Genomic DNA, 14,224 nt, shown 5'->3' with positions numbered 1-14,224 from the left:
CCGCTCAGCTGCCAGCCTATAGAGGACGATGACGTGGACGTGGCCTGTGAGAGACGAAGAGTGCTCAGAGGAGACGCCGATCACGACATGCTGAAGATCGAGAACCTGACCAAGGTGCCACCAGTTGTCCAACATTTGGACTTCAGTCATGCATGGTTGGTTCTGGGGGGGATTGACGCAGGGAATAATGTCACCTGTGTCCATCAGGTGTATAAATCCAGAAAGATGGGTCGTATCCTGGCCGTGGACCGGCTGTGCCTGGGGGTCAGGCCCGGGGAGTGTTTTGGACTGCTGGGTGTAAATGGAGCTGGGAAGACCACCACCTTCAAGATGCTGACAGGTGATGAGTGCACCACCGGAGGAGAAGCCTTCATCAATGGAAGCAGGTCAGAACCTGGACCGGATCCTTAAATTTTAGGTTAGGGTTAGAGGGTTAGGGTTAGAGGGTTAGGGGGTTAGGGGTTAAGGATAGAGGGTTAGGGATAGGGTTAGGGTTAGAGGGTTAGGGGTTAAGGATAGAGGGTTAGGGTTAGGGGTTAAGGATAGAGGGTTAGGGTTAGAGGGTTAGGGGTTAAGGATAGAGGGTTAGGGTTAGAGGGTTAGGGGTTAAGGATAGAGGGTTAGGGTTAGAGGGTTAGGGGTTAAGGATATAGGGTTAGGGTTAGAGGGTTAGGGGTTAAGGATAGAGGGTTAGGGTTAGAGGGTTAGGGTTAAGGATAGAGGGTTAGGGGTTAAGGATAGACGGCTAGGGTTAGAGGGTTAGGGTTAGAGGGTTAGAGGGTTAGGGGTTAAGGATAGAGGGTTAGGGGTTAAGGATAGAGGGTTAGGGTTAGAGGGTTAGGGGTTAAGGATAGAGGGTTAGGGTTAGAGGGTTAGGGGTTAAGGATAGAGGGTTAGGGTTAGAGGGTTAGGGGTTGAGGGTTAGGGTTAGAGGGTTAGGGTTAGAGGGTTAGGGGTTAAGGATAGAGGGTTAGGGTTAGAGGGTTAGGGTTAGAGGGTTAGGGGTTAAGGGTTAGGGTTAGAGGGTTAGAGGGTTAGGGGTTAAGGATAGAGGGTTAGGGTTAGACGTTGAGTAATGTTTGGTTTATTGATTGGTGTTTCATTCAAGTAAATTATCATTATCGCTCTTCCTCTTCTCCTCTCTTCTCCCCACTCCTCCTCCTCTTCCTCCTCCTCCTCCTCCCTCTCCCTGAAGCATCTTGAAGGACCTGCTGCATGTGCAGCAGAGTATAGGCTACTGTCCTCAGTTTGACGCTCTGTTTGACGACCTGACGGCCACAGAGCATCTGCAGCTCTACACCAGGCTTCGTGGGATTCCCTGGAAGGATCAGCAGAGGGTGAGTGGGTCTTGTGTCCTGCTCCTGGTCGTTGCCATGGTTACGGACTCTACTCTCTCCGCTCTTAGGTGGTGCAGTGGGCGTTGGAGAAGTTGGAACTGTCCAAGTACGCAGACAAGCCTGCTGGTACCTACAGCGGGGGAAACAAACGCAAGCTCTCTACTGCCATAGCTCTCATCGGGTACCCCTCCCTCATCTTCCTGGTGAGACATGGAGAGATGAGCCCCTAACCCTAACCCTAACCCTAACCCTAAAGATGAGCCCTAACCCTAGCCCTAACCCTAACCCTAACCCCTCCCTCATCTTCCTGGTGAGACATGATGAGCACAAGTGGAGATGTCAGACATGATGTTTGCTCCAAAGGTTTCAGTTTGTGCCGCGGCAGGTTGCACCTTTGAGCAGTGGTATCCCTCTTAGCTGAGGTGCATCTCAGTAACTTCCAGCTCCTGCAGCTCCTGGACTCTTTTATCTTGTGGACTATCTTGTGCAGGATGAACCCACCACTGGGATGGATCCAAAAGCTCGGAGATTCCTCTGGAATTTGATCTTGGACATAATCAAGACCGGGCGCTCTGTGGTGCTGACATCACACAGGTGAGGACTTTGAACTGACAGACTTGACGTTGGCATGTCCTCCTCGTGGACGCTGACATCTGCAGTGGTCTCCTGGTGTTTCCCTAGCATGGAGGAGTGTGAAGCCCTGTGCACCAGACTGGGGATCATGGTCAACGGCAGGTTCAAGTGTCTGGGCAGCATCCAGCACCTCAAGAACAGGTACAGGAGATGTGTTCCCATGTCCCTCAGCCAGGAGCACATGAGGAGGTTCAGTGCTCACCCTCATCAGACCAGCTCCGGTCTGATGAGGGTGGTGTGACACCTGCTGCTCTGTCATCTAGATTTGGGGACGGCTACATGATCACAGTGAGAACAAAGAGCAGCTCCAGTGTGAAGGACGTCGTTGGATTCTTCAACAGGAACTTTCCTGAGGCTGTGCTGAAGGTACCCGTGTAGCTCTGCACCAGCACCGCATCAAGCAGAAGCTTCAACCAATCAATGCATCAATCTGCTGTTTGTAGGAGCGTCACCACACCAAGGTCCAGTACCAGCTGAAGTCGGAGCGCATCTCCCTGGCCCAGGTCTTCAGTAAGATGGAGCAGGTGTTGGAGGTGCTGGCCATAGAGGACTACTCTGTCAGTCAGACCACGCTGGACAACGTGAGTCACAGCGAGGAGATCAACGAGGACCACAGCACATTTCTGCAGTCACGCCTCTTTGTCTTCGTAGGTTTTTGTTAACTTTGCTAAGAAACAGAGCGACAACCTGGAGCAGCAAGAGGCCCCGCCCCCAGGGGGTCGTCCGGCCCCCCTGCAGCGCCTCGTCAGCATGCTGAAGTCTCGGCAGGTGCCCACAGAGCTCAGCGCTCTGATCAGCGAGGCTCCAGAGGAGCTGGAGAGCGACGATGACGAAGGCCTCATCAGCTTCGAGGAGGAACGGGTGAGAGCATCACAACTGGTCCACAGCTGCCCCCTGGTGCTACCGAGCACTTTTTGAAGCAACGTTTTACTGGAGGCAGCTGGTGAAGGTTGAACAGAAGCTGAGACAGAGCAGCTCTGGCGGCTCAGGCTCCAAAGGGTCCACAGGAACCGGAACACCAAAGCCAGAAGCTCCGGGACTCGTCATGACGTCATCAAACGTATGGTTCCAGACAGAAGCGAAACCTGCTGATTCTCCTTTCTCTATCACATCAGGTCCAACTCTCCTTCAACCCAGACACTCTCTGCTGATCAGGGGAGGAGACGAGGACAAATCCAGCCAGTCCGAAGGGAGGAGGGAGCTGCTGGCGGAGCTGTGAGGAGGACTCTACTCACAAGTGGAGCAGCATCCCAGGAGGGACCCCATGCTTTAGGGCGGATCATCCAGACACCGGCGGTCCAGCGGGACCATTTCTTCTTGTCCTTGAATGTCTCCATGTTTGTCTTTGTGGAGAACCTAGCATATTCTCGCCAGCCGACCGGGTGCGCTGAGAGTCTGGACCCTGGAGCGTGTTGTGATGGACCGGTCACCGGAACACTCGACTACTTTAACAGAACCTCTGACTTAAGCTTGTTGATTTGCACTAACGGACCATTTAACCAAACGGGTCTGTCAAATATGGACACCTGAAGACAATGTTCACGGCATGTTGTTGTCCAAACGGTGCCTCCCTTTATGAGCCGGGCTGGTCTGCACTATCCTCAACGCTCTCCTGTAGTCCCAACACGCGGTTGTGCTTCACACTGGATCCGACCATGCTAGTAGGAGATTCCCAGGTAAGGTGTGGAGCATTCCGTCTGTGTGAACGTGGACACTGCACTACATCACTGTGATACTAAAGACTAAACCTAGCTTCTAGAACCTCCAACTCGGTCTTACTAACCAGGCTACGCCACATGTGTGCAGGAGACCTAGCTTGACAGAAGCATGCTGGTTTCTGGGACTGGACGTTAGCATGTGTTCCAACTGGTTTTGTAGAGTTGCAAAATGTGCTGTCAGCAAATAAATCCTGTCTCACCGTTTCCTCCACGGGGAATTGTCTGGCTCTGTCTCTCTGCTTGGCTCTTTTCTGCTCAAATGAAACCAGAAACAGCCTGAACCCCTGCTGGTTCGGCTGCTCCCTCGCGTGAGCCGGCTGATGCTAGGGGCCAGCCGACTTCTGGACCCTCAAAGCCACAACCTGAAGGTGGACTGTTAGAAGACAAGGTCACCCTAGCAGAGGAAGTGCTAACTCTCAAATCAGCTTTGATCAGAAGATGCTTTAATCTTTGGAGCAGAAGCCCTGACAGGGTAGCAGGATCTTGTGGCAGCAGCTCAGGACCAGGAGAACGTCTCCCCAAAACACCGACGAGAAGGTCGGCTTTGACGGGATGAGCGGACATCAAAGCAGGCGCTAAATGAGCCGCTGGCGTCTCCCACGTCCGCCTCTCTGGTCGATCCTGATCAGGAAGAGTCTGGCTGTTCCCTCTGTGGTTCCCTCAGGGGTCACCACAGCCCTGTGCTCTCCATCAGCCTTCTCTGGTGATACCTAAAGTCCTCCATTACAATCACGAATTGAGGAGACAAATTTAGAAACGGTTTGAATTATTCTTTCTCTCTTGTTGAGATTGTTTATTGTTCCCTCAAATGTTCTGGAGATGTCTTTCTCGGAGAGAATCAATAAAATAGCTCTCCAAAGGTTCTGCAGGTCAGAAGACCCATATAAAGGGTTCCAGGGTGAAGACCCAACTGGTGGAGGACGAGGGTCTGGGGGCCCGTCTGTGGGAACCTCTTCATCAGAGACCTCTGGGAATCCCCTTCAGAGCAGCTGTTCCTCTTCCTCCAGCATGAGGAGCTTCCAGGCTGGACAGTAACGACCCAACGGACACGTCTGCCCCCCCTCACCACAGATGCCCCCCTGGGCTCCGCATGAGACAAACCCACACAACTCTAGTCCAGGTTCTGATGCCTCCCTTTACCTGGGAGGTGGAGAAAAGCCCAGAAAGACACAGACACTGAGCAGGTGCGTTTAATGTCCTCGTCCCCCACACCAAAGCTTGGGTTAGGTACAGTTCCCTCAACTCACACATGGTCCTCTACAAACTTCCTGTTCTCTCTTGTATGTGATCCAGCAGGGGGGTGGGCTGGAGCACCAGGCCCCTCTGGAGGAACGGTCACAACAACACAACAGAAGAGATGAAGACAATATTCTGGAGCTGTGATCATGAACACTGGTGAATGTTGGAGGTCCTCCAGAAGGGGCCCAGAACAGGACCCAGACCAAAGTGGTCCAGGAACCTGGAACAACCGGAGTCCAGAAAGGCTGGCAGAGGTTCTGGGATGTTTGGATGAGAAGGTCGAGTCTACAGCACCTCCAGTCAGGACACTGGAAAGAATGAGAGGGTGAATGGATGAGTGAGAGGGTGAATGGATGGATGAGTGAGTGAGAGGGTGGATGGATGAGTGAGAGTGTGGGTGGATGGATGGATGAGTGAGAGGGTGGATGGATGGATGAGTGAGTGAGAGGGTGGATGGATGGATGAGTGAGAGGGTGAATGGATGGATGAGTGAGAGGGTGGATGGATGGATGAGTGAGTGAGAGGGTGGATGGATGGATGAGTGAGAGGGTGGATGGATGGATGAGTGAGAGGGTGGGTGGATGGATGAGTGAGTGAAAGGGTGGATGGATGGATGAGTGAGAGGGTGAATGGATGGATGAGTGAGTGAGAGGGTGGGTGGATGAGTGAGAGGGTGGATGGATGGATGAGTGAGTGAGTGAGAGGGTGGGTGGATGAGTGAGAGTGTGGGTGGATGGATGAGTGAAACGGTGGATGGATGGGTGGATGGATGAGTGGGTGGATGGATGGGTGGATGGATGAGTGGGTGGATTGATGGGTGGATGGATGAGTGGGTGGATGGATGGGTGGATGGATGGATGAGTGGGTGGATGGATGGATGGATGGATGGATGGATGGATGGATGGATGGATGGATGGATGGACAGTTTTTGGGTGGTGCTGGGTTGGTGTCCCCTACCTCGGCCTTTGTGGGGCACAGCGCTGAGACAACAGTGTGGTTCTGGTTCTGGTGGACCTGTGGACCTGTGGACCGGGTGCTGCTCAGTTGGAACCCTTTAACTGCTTCTCCAGCCCGATGAGCTGTCGGAGGAATCCTCGGTTGGGATGAATCCCCCGGTTCTCCTTGACTGCACAGATAGCCTCCACCAGGGTCAGGTGCTGCTTCAGCATCAGGTAGGCCAGAACCAGGGTGGCAGACCGGCTCACGCCCACATGACAGTGCACCAGCACCTTTCCTGAGGGTCATGTGACATGTAAGAGCGGCGTTGACTTTCTCTCACCTTCATTTTGCCTGTCTCACCTCCTCTGCTGAGAGCCCGGTGGATGAAGTCAGCGGCGGCCTGGAAGCTGACGCTCAGGTCAAAGTGACAGGAATCCCGAGCCTGGATACCCATGTAGATAATTCGCAGGCCCTCGTATACGCGAGGCCGCCCTCCGCCTTCACCCTCGGCTGCATTCAGCACGTGAGTGAATCCCCGCAGGGATAAACCTGCACCCGCGCTCTGTCTGCCAAACATCAACTCGAGGTTCTTGGTGAGCAGATTAAATCAATGTAGAGTAAAACTTTAACACACGTGGACGAGGAAAAGTTACGAATGTAACCACAGTCGTGCAGCCAGAGACGGAGTTTCAGCTCTGAATCTCCCTCTTCATGCGTGTGACCAACAATGTGACCTGTGACCTCTGGATGACCTGAAGGACAACATGTCTTGGGGTGTCACGCCAGGCTCATGATGGACAGAGAGCTCGGGTAGTCCTTCATGGTACTGTGGCTGCTCCTGGTACAGTGGCAGCTCCTGGTACTGTGGCAGCTCCTGGTAGAGTGGCAGCTCCTGGTACAGTGGCAACTCCTGGTACAGTGGCAGCTCCTGGTACTGTGGCAGCTCCTGGTAGAGTGGCAGCTCCTGGTACTGTGGCAGCTCCTGGTAGAGTGGCAGCTCCTGGTACAGTGGCAGCTCCTGGTACAGTGGCAACTCCTGGTACAGTGGCAGCTCCTGGTAGAGTGGCAGCTCCTGGTAGAGTGGCAACTCCTGGTAGAGTGGCAACTCCTGGTACAGTGGCAACTCCTGGTAGAGTGGCAACTCCTGGTACAGTGGCAGCTCCTGGTAGAGTGGCAGCTCCTGGTAGAGTGGCAACTCCTGGTAGAGTGGCAACTCCTGGTACAGTGGCAACTCCTGGTACAGTGGCAACTCCTGGTACAGTGGCAGCTCCTGGTAGAGTGGCAGCTCCTGGTACAGTGGCAACTCCTGGTAGAGTGGCAACTCCTGGTAGAGTGGCAGCTCCTGGTAGAGTGGCAGCTCCTGGTACAGTGGCAACTCCTGGTAGAGTGGCAGCTCCTGGTAGAGTGGCAGCTCCTGGTAGAGTGGCTGCTCCTGGTACAGTGGCTGCTCCTGGTACAGTGGCAGCTCCTGGTAGAGTGGCAGCTCCTGGTACAGTGGCAGCTCCTGGTACAGTGGCAGCTCCTGGTACTGTGGCTGCTCCTGGTACAGTGGCAGCTCCTGGTACAGTGGCAGCTCCTGGTACTGTGGCTGCTCCTGGTACAGTGGCAGCTCCTGGTACAGTGGCAACTCCTGGTAGAGTGGCTGCTCCTGGTACAGTGGCAGCTCCTGGTAGAGTGGCAGCTCCTGGTACAGTGGCAACTCCTGGTACAGTGGCAACTCCTGGTACAGTGGCAGCTCCTTGACATCACTTGACTGAAGTGACACCTGTAATCGTGAATCCACTGGGCAGGACCTGCTCACGCACCCCAACAGCAGTAGTTCACGGCAGCCCTGAAACACTGCGCCGTCTACGACAGAGATCGCCATCCCAGCCCCTGGATGATGGGCGCTCCCACCCAGAGCTCGCCATCCCAGCCCCCGGATGATGGACACTCCTAGAACTACTGACAACAGCGTTAGCTTTAGCTGTCAGCTAGGAAATTATTCTGGACCGAGACCACAAGTCTTCTCCATTCATCCAGAGGTGACCGGTGACGTTGTTGGTATTAATACTTGAACTGTTCATGCGTGAAGAGGAATATTCGGTGCTTCCAGCGCTGCCTCTGAAGGGCTGAACCTGACAGATATACTAACATGGACCAGCACCACCCTGAAAGGTTCCATTACACATTCTGGATGGAAGTAGCCTCCAGTCTGGGCCTCCATTCTGGGGCTCCAGCCTGGGGCTCCGGCCTGGGGCTCCAGTCTGGGGCTCCAGCCTGGGGCTCCGGTCTAGGGCTCCAGCCTGGGGCTCCAGTCTGGGACTCCGGTCTAGGGCTCCGGTCTGGGGCTCCAGCCTGGGGCTCCGGTCTGGGGCTCCGGCCTGGTGCTCCGGTCTGGGGCTCCAGCCTGGGGCTCCGGCCTGGTGCTCCGGTCTAGGGCTCCAGTCTAGGGGTCCAGCCTGGGGCTCCAGCTGTTTCACTCACTGGTCTCCGACGTAGAGCCGCGGCCACACCTCATCCGCATGGCTGCTGATGCCCTTTCCGGTCAACAACAGTCGTTCCAGCGCCGACACCGCCAGAGCCGGCGAGCTCAGATCCATCTCCACTCTCCGACGAGCTGGGCCGTCGTTCCAGGATGGAGGAAGTTTGGATACATAAGACATGGTTTTCCTCAGATCTCAGGGGTGTTTCCGGCCTTCTGATGGAACTTTTATCCCTTTTCCAGTCCAGGAAAATTCAGCCGCTGGTTCAGCTCCCGTCCCCACTGGGCCAAGTGGGCAGACTGAGCCTTGAATTAAATCCAGCCTGTGGGCCTCAGGCTGGATCAGAATAGCTCCCTATTTTAAGACCCCAGAGCTGTCCAACAGGTGGCCAATGTTGTCAACTTTATTTATTCATCTTAAGAATTAAATCTCTATTTATATGTACCAGCATCCACAGACACAAATATGGAGGATCTGTGAGGGGGGGGTCACTTTAGGTGCTGAAATATAACATTTCATGGACTCACTTCAGGATCGACCTGGAACGACCCTGGAACGGCCCAGACATGAGAGGAAGCTCAACTCTTTTGAACATGCAAAGCTTGTGCCCTTTATTTCAATCATACAAAGGTACCCCTGAATCATCGTCTAAACCAAAACACAACCAGCTACTGAAGGAAATACAGAGTTCTCTACACAAGGAAATGGACAGCAGGTGAAGGACATTGAGTTCTGAAGTCAACAAGCAAGGTGGAGCCAGCAGCTGGTCCTCTCCAGGACAGGAACCTGTGCAGAGCTTCTCACATCTGCTACCTGCTCTGCCTCAGGGTGGTGGGGAGGACCTGTCAGTGCATAAGTGGTCCCCACCCTTCTTCAGCCAGCCATCCTGGAGAGGCTGGAGGTGGAGGGAACCTCTGGTCCCACCCTCCTTCAGCCAGCCATCCTGGAGAGGCTGGAGGTGGAGGGAACCTCTGGTCCCACCCTCCTTCAGCCAGCCATCCTGGAGAGGCTGGAGGTGGAGGGAACCTCTGGTCCCACCCTTCTTCAGCCAGCCATCCTGGAGAGGCTGGAGGTGGAGGGAACCTCTGGTCCCACCCTTCTTCAGCCAGCCATCCTGGAGAGGCTGGAGGTGGAGGGAACCTCTGGTCCCACCCTTCTTCAGCCAGCCTGTTGGGTCGCTCCACCTTGTCCTACGTCCTCCTCCTCTTTTGCTTTTACGTGATTGGGAAGGATCCTCACCGTGTCCGTGGAAGATCTCGAAGAAAACAAAAAACAAAAAACACCTACACGTACAAGCTAAATCCACAAGTGAGTCCAGCTCAGAACGCTTTCTTCTCCAGCAGATCCAGGATGGCCTGGATCCGCTGGACGGCCTCCTTCCGAGCTTGCCGGACGATCTCCTGCCCCCCGGTCTCCACAGAGTCCAACACCAGCAGCTCTTTGGTCAGCAGTTCCTCCAGACATCGATAGCTCTTGTCTGTCTTTTTGCCCACAAACTCGTCCACGTCTTCCTGCAGCAGCAGCACCCGGGACATGACCTCCTGGACTCTGGCTAGGCCCAGGGGCTGCGGTCCAGTATGAGCGGGAGCTGGAGCCCGAGCCGGGGACGGCAGAGACTCGGCTGGTGAAGGATCGGACCCCCCCCCTCCTGCTTCTGTTGTACAGTTGAGGAGGAGAGCTGATGTCAGCGGGCATGGTGGGGAGAGAGGAAGGGGCCGCCCTGGGTTTGCCCCCCACCTGTGGTGCACCCTGGTGCTTCTGCTCCTGTAGTGACACAAACCAAAGGTGTGACGCTTGTATTGGGTTCAGAACCAGCTTCATCATGCACCGGTGGTGGGACCCTGAACCCTCCGCTTCTCAGCCCAGCCCCCGCCAGACTGAGCTGGCCCCGCCCACTATCAGGATTAGCCCTCCATACCTTGGGTTGGTAGGGTGGTGGGGCGCCGGTTCCTGTCCCGGGCCATGCTGGAGGGTGGGACGGACGGACATAGTGGTTCTGTGGAGATGGCTGTCCAGGCTGCCACTGCTGCTGTGGGGGACCATAAGAGCCCCCCGTGTGTGTCCATGTGTCGGCCTGTGAGCTGGGGGGAAGTGGCTGGCCAGTGGGGTAGGGGGGGGCTGGGCTGCCTTCACTGTACTGTGGGTAGGGTCCAGCAGAGTATCCAGAACCCTGAGAGGAGAGAAGGGGAAGAATGTTCACAACGTTCCTCTGTTGTCGTCATTACCAACAACCGTCTGCTTTTCCTCTGAAAATGAGGTTTGGTTGATTCCAAACCTCACAACCTTCTAAACCAAACCGCCCTGGAACGGCGCCCGTCCAAGCACGTGTCAAGTGTTGACGAAAACTGACCCCTTGGCAGTGAGGAGCAGAGTAGTGATGATGCTGGGAGTGTGGGGGGGGCCCACCGCCCTGCTCTGCTGGGCAGCCCTGGTTAGGGAAAGGAGCCGAGGACGGTCGCTGAGGGTCCGCACAGTAAAAAGGGTTGGATGGGTGGAAGGCGGTGGCTGGGTAGTGGCTCTGCAGCGGGCTGTAGACGGCGTTGGGATAAGCCCCGGACATCACCTGCACAGAGGTCACCACAGGGATTTACTGAAATGGGCCGGATTACATCCAGCAGGATTTACACCTACTTATGCTACGTAATGAGCTGTACCTGTGGACTGTACTGAGGCGGAACATCTGACCCAGGGGGGTAGTTGCTGGCATAGTGTCCTGTGGAATGGGACTGGGGATACCAGTACTGGGACGGGTAGCCTGGATACTGGGGAGCATCCTGCAATTACAAGACAGTCAGTCATTTAGCAGCGCTAGCTAAAGAAGCCCCTCCAACAACGTGTAGGAGCACGAATGGCGTGATCACGTGGGGTTACCCTTCTGACGTCACATCCGCAATCCCAGCTCTGAGTCAACACGGCAACGATTCATAATTAGTTATTCAAGCGAAAACAGGCTGATACAATGAAACTAATGAAAAATGGGACGTGCAGATTCTCCGCATACACAGTTGCGTCGGTTTCAGTATATTTATATCAGGAAAAGGTCACATACTCGAATATCCCAACTCGCTCCACGGTGCTAACTATTACATAATGCCGCTAGCCCCCCAACTAGCATGGTAAACCGTCCTCAACGAGCCACCTGGACTAACAAACTGTGCTCTAATAAACACTGCAGAACACCCACAGAATGTGTACTGTGAATTAGTATTAGCTCACCATATTTTCGCCGATGTTTTCCGATCTGTTGCTTCAGGCTAGCAAGATTTCCGATTTGACTGCATTACTTGTTATCACGCAACGGCCACGCAGCTTTGCCAGGCGACGCTGTTAAAATATAAATCAGACTTTTGGGTTTCTTCGCAGGTTCAAGCCCGGAAATAGCTTTTTTTTTTTTAAAAAAAAATCAACCGCGTTGCGTATTGTATTTAGAAGAGTTCCGTTGTTGCTCAGGAAATGATTGCATGACACGGTTCAGAGTTCCCTCGCCGTCACTTTATTTATGAGCATACAGAGCTCTCACTCTGGCACAGATTATACACTTTATAAAGTCATGATGCGGTCAGGCTCACCACCCGAGTTCTGTTTAGAAGCTTAATAGTAAATTGTAAATGAAATTATTTAATTCCAAAACGAAGTAAACCGTAGACCATCTAAAGGCTGACATCGTTACGGCTCTGTCATCTTCAATGCATACACGATCTTGGATGTAACTCGGAATCATACTGTCAGTTTATTGTCAAAGCTGTTACATTTTATAAAAACGTGCATATTGTAAGATTTATTTTTAAAATTACTGTTAAATTGTATATTATAATCGTACAAAATAGATTTCTTAACTTGGATAATGGTACTCGAGGAGTTAAAGGCTTACCGGAAGTTCACCGGCTATGTATAAAACAACTTCCGGTGCTCTGAGGAAGGAGTCATGTTTTGAAAAATTCATGGCGAACGTTTAATTAGATACGATAATTAGCAAACCACGAGCAGCGCAACATGAACTACGTCCCAGGGACAGCGAGCCTCATCGACGACATTGACAGTAAGAGTCCGCCCGGCGTCGGAGGGGGAAGTCTTGGCCCCGTGTGGTGCATTAATAACCGTGTGCGTTTGTTGGTTTGGTCCCTCAGAGAAGCACCTGGTGTTGCTCCGAGATGGCAGAACATTGATCGGCTACCTCAGGAGCATTGATCAGTTCGGTAGGACTCCTCTGCATGCTTTCAGACAGATTAAAGTCCCGGGGAGGCGCCGGTGCTGCCAAGCCCGGCTCCTAACGTCTTGGACTCGTTCTCCGCCTTTTGTCCTCCAGCCAACCTGGTGTTCCACCAGACGGTCGAGCGGATCCACGTGGGGAAGAAGTTTGGAGACATCCCGAGAGGAATATTCATCGTGAGGGGGGAGAATGTGGTTCTGCTGGGAGAGATCGTGAGTGGGACACACGCACACGCATGCAGGCGTATTGTCCTTACATGTGACACCTTTGGAATGTCCTCGACACACCGCTATTATCGTCACGACTATTCATGTGGTTATTACTCTAATGCCGTTATTATCATGCTTATTTGTCTGGGAAGTTGATGGAGACTAGGTCCTTTTTAAAGGACGACCCAGCCAAGACGGCAAACATGATCAGTTATGATTCATAAGCTATGAAATCAATATTATTGGAAAGGCTGTGAGGTTCAGCCTTTAGTGGGTGACACAATGTTCTTAATTTAATTTAGCCTAACGAAGCTTGAACAGACCTTTTCAGACCGTTTGTAAGTGTCTCCTGCTGATCAGACCTCCCCCTCCGTGCGTGAGCGCAACATTCAGACGGCTGCTGTCCCTGCAGGACCTGGACAAGCCGTGCGACACCTTCCTGCAGCAGGTCTCCATCGAGGAGATCCTGGAGGAGCAGCGGATGGAGCAGCAGGCCAAACAGGAGACGGAGAAGGTGAAGCTGCAGGCCCTGAAGGACCGAGGCCTGTCCATCCCCAAAGCCGACAACTTAGACGAATATTAACTTGTTTTCAGCAGCCGGGCTTTGAGTGTAGAAGACTGAGAACCTTTGAGTTTTGGGGGACGCGTGGACGGCTGCACTCTTCTGTAGAGTTTCATGACGATGATTGGGAAGTCTTGAAGATCATGATGGTAAATTAGGCTAACGAGCGTGGCGGTAATTATGTGATAGAAGCACTTTGAATTCTCCTTTGGTTTTATTATTATGCATTTGTTGGACGTCAGCTGGCCACCTGTTAAATCCATTAAAGAATTTATTTTTTCATGATGTAACTTGCTTTCGAGACTCTCTGGCCCTTCACCAGCCTGTCAGGGGTCCTGCAGGCGGGGGGCTGCCCGCCCGCTCCACACGAATTATGGGATGTTTAAAGGGGAATGTTGTCTGTGGTCGGTAGTCCAGCCCTTCTCCTGGTGACTGCTGCCAGGACCCACGGTGAACTAAAGGCTGAGGAAAACCAGCCAGTATTGATAAATGTTAATGTTTAATGGCTCCTTACTGGTTTTAGAACTGTCTGGAATAAACAGAGAAGCATGGGTGTGATCTTTGGTTCTTCCAGTCTCCTGGATCACCGCCGTCCTCGGTCAATAACCAGTCTGTCTGGAACGAACACTTGCTCCAAATGTTCAGCATCTGGCTGCAGCTGACTTTCATAGATGTTTCCAGAAACGCGTCCCATCACTTCTAACGACACAAAAACCGTCCGGCCGATTTCAAAATAAAGGTCGCTCATCCTTACGTCAGCTGTCCCGGAGAAGACAACATGGACATGAGGTTGTGTGTCCAATCACCACCTGTGGATGGTGTCCACAGGCTCGGACCCATCCACTGACAGATGGAGGAGTTGGTGTGTGACCCGACACGGATGGAGATATGGAGGTAATGGAGCTGGCATTG

At 53.3% G+C, this 14,224-nt stretch overlaps 3 protein-coding genes across 7 annotated transcripts in view; 2 read left to right on the top strand and 1 right to left on the bottom strand.

Annotated features, from left to right (window-relative positions):
- LOC101067979 (ATP-binding cassette sub-family A member 2-like) overlaps nucleotides 1–3,905 on the top strand; it is a 39,660-nt gene extending 35,755 nt beyond the window's left edge. For all 3 annotated transcript variants that reach the window (XM_029829597.1, XM_029829598.1, XM_029829595.1), the window contains 10 exons: nucleotides 1–114; nucleotides 208–386; nucleotides 1,196–1,337; nucleotides 1,406–1,540; nucleotides 1,828–1,931; nucleotides 2,019–2,111; nucleotides 2,234–2,336; nucleotides 2,414–2,551; nucleotides 2,622–2,831; nucleotides 3,086–3,905. The exon at nucleotides 1–114 is cut by the window's left edge and continues 7 nt beyond it. In XM_029829597.1, the coding sequence (XP_029685457.1) occupies nucleotides 1–114; nucleotides 208–386; nucleotides 1,196–1,337; nucleotides 1,406–1,540; nucleotides 1,828–1,931; nucleotides 2,019–2,111; nucleotides 2,234–2,336; nucleotides 2,414–2,551; nucleotides 2,622–2,831; nucleotides 3,086–3,121 (1,254 nt within the window). In that variant the 3' untranslated portion in view covers nucleotides 3,122–3,905. The remainder of the gene's footprint in view (nucleotides 115–207; nucleotides 387–1,195; nucleotides 1,338–1,405; nucleotides 1,541–1,827; nucleotides 1,932–2,018; nucleotides 2,112–2,233; nucleotides 2,337–2,413; nucleotides 2,552–2,621; nucleotides 2,832–3,085) is intronic.
- Nucleotides 3,906–4,868: 963 nt separating this feature from the next.
- LOC115247550 (collagen alpha-1(III) chain-like) lies at nucleotides 4,869–12,058 on the bottom strand. 3 transcript variants are annotated; one of them, XR_003886604.1, is made up of 8 exons: nucleotides 11,548–12,058; nucleotides 10,986–11,105; nucleotides 10,682–10,894; nucleotides 10,250–10,501; nucleotides 8,333–10,095; nucleotides 6,227–6,432; nucleotides 5,885–6,161; nucleotides 4,869–5,235 (listed from the first exon to the last, which is right to left on the bottom strand). XR_003886604.1 is itself a non-coding variant. In XM_029829636.1 (5 exons), the coding sequence occupies exons 1-5, from the start codon at nucleotides 11,548–11,550 to the stop codon at nucleotides 9,628–9,630; spliced, it is 1,056 nt and encodes a 351-aa protein (XP_029685496.1). In that variant the 5' UTR covers nucleotides 11,551–12,007; the 3' UTR covers nucleotides 8,915–9,627. The 3 variants fall into 3 exon arrangements, 1 of the variants encoding a protein (XP_029685496.1); XR_003886603.1 differs by lacking the exons at nucleotides 4,869–5,235; nucleotides 5,885–6,161; nucleotides 6,227–6,432 and having other exon boundaries at nucleotides 8,915–9,414; nucleotides 9,472–10,095; nucleotides 11,548–12,007; XM_029829636.1 differs by lacking the exons at nucleotides 4,869–5,235; nucleotides 5,885–6,161; nucleotides 6,227–6,432 and having other exon boundaries at nucleotides 8,915–10,095; nucleotides 11,548–12,007.
- A 150-nt stretch (nucleotides 12,059–12,208) lies between these two features.
- On the top strand, nucleotides 12,209–13,864 carry LOC115247560 (U6 snRNA-associated Sm-like protein LSm1). The gene is made up of 4 exons (XM_029829661.1): nucleotides 12,209–12,370; nucleotides 12,459–12,527; nucleotides 12,638–12,753; nucleotides 13,163–13,864. The coding sequence occupies exons 1-4, from the start codon at nucleotides 12,325–12,327 to the stop codon at nucleotides 13,331–13,333; spliced, it is 402 nt and encodes a 133-aa protein (XP_029685521.1). The 5' UTR covers nucleotides 12,209–12,324; the 3' UTR covers nucleotides 13,334–13,864.
- Nucleotides 13,865–14,224: the final 360 nt, after the last annotated feature.

This window comes from Takifugu rubripes, chromosome 21, assembly GCF_901000725.2.
Source record: "Takifugu rubripes chromosome 21, fTakRub1.2, whole genome shotgun sequence".
In the NCBI taxonomy this organism is placed as follows: Eukaryota; Metazoa; Chordata; class Actinopteri; order Tetraodontiformes; family Tetraodontidae; genus Takifugu; species Takifugu rubripes.
This window is presented reverse-complemented; position numbering and strand designations above follow the sequence as displayed.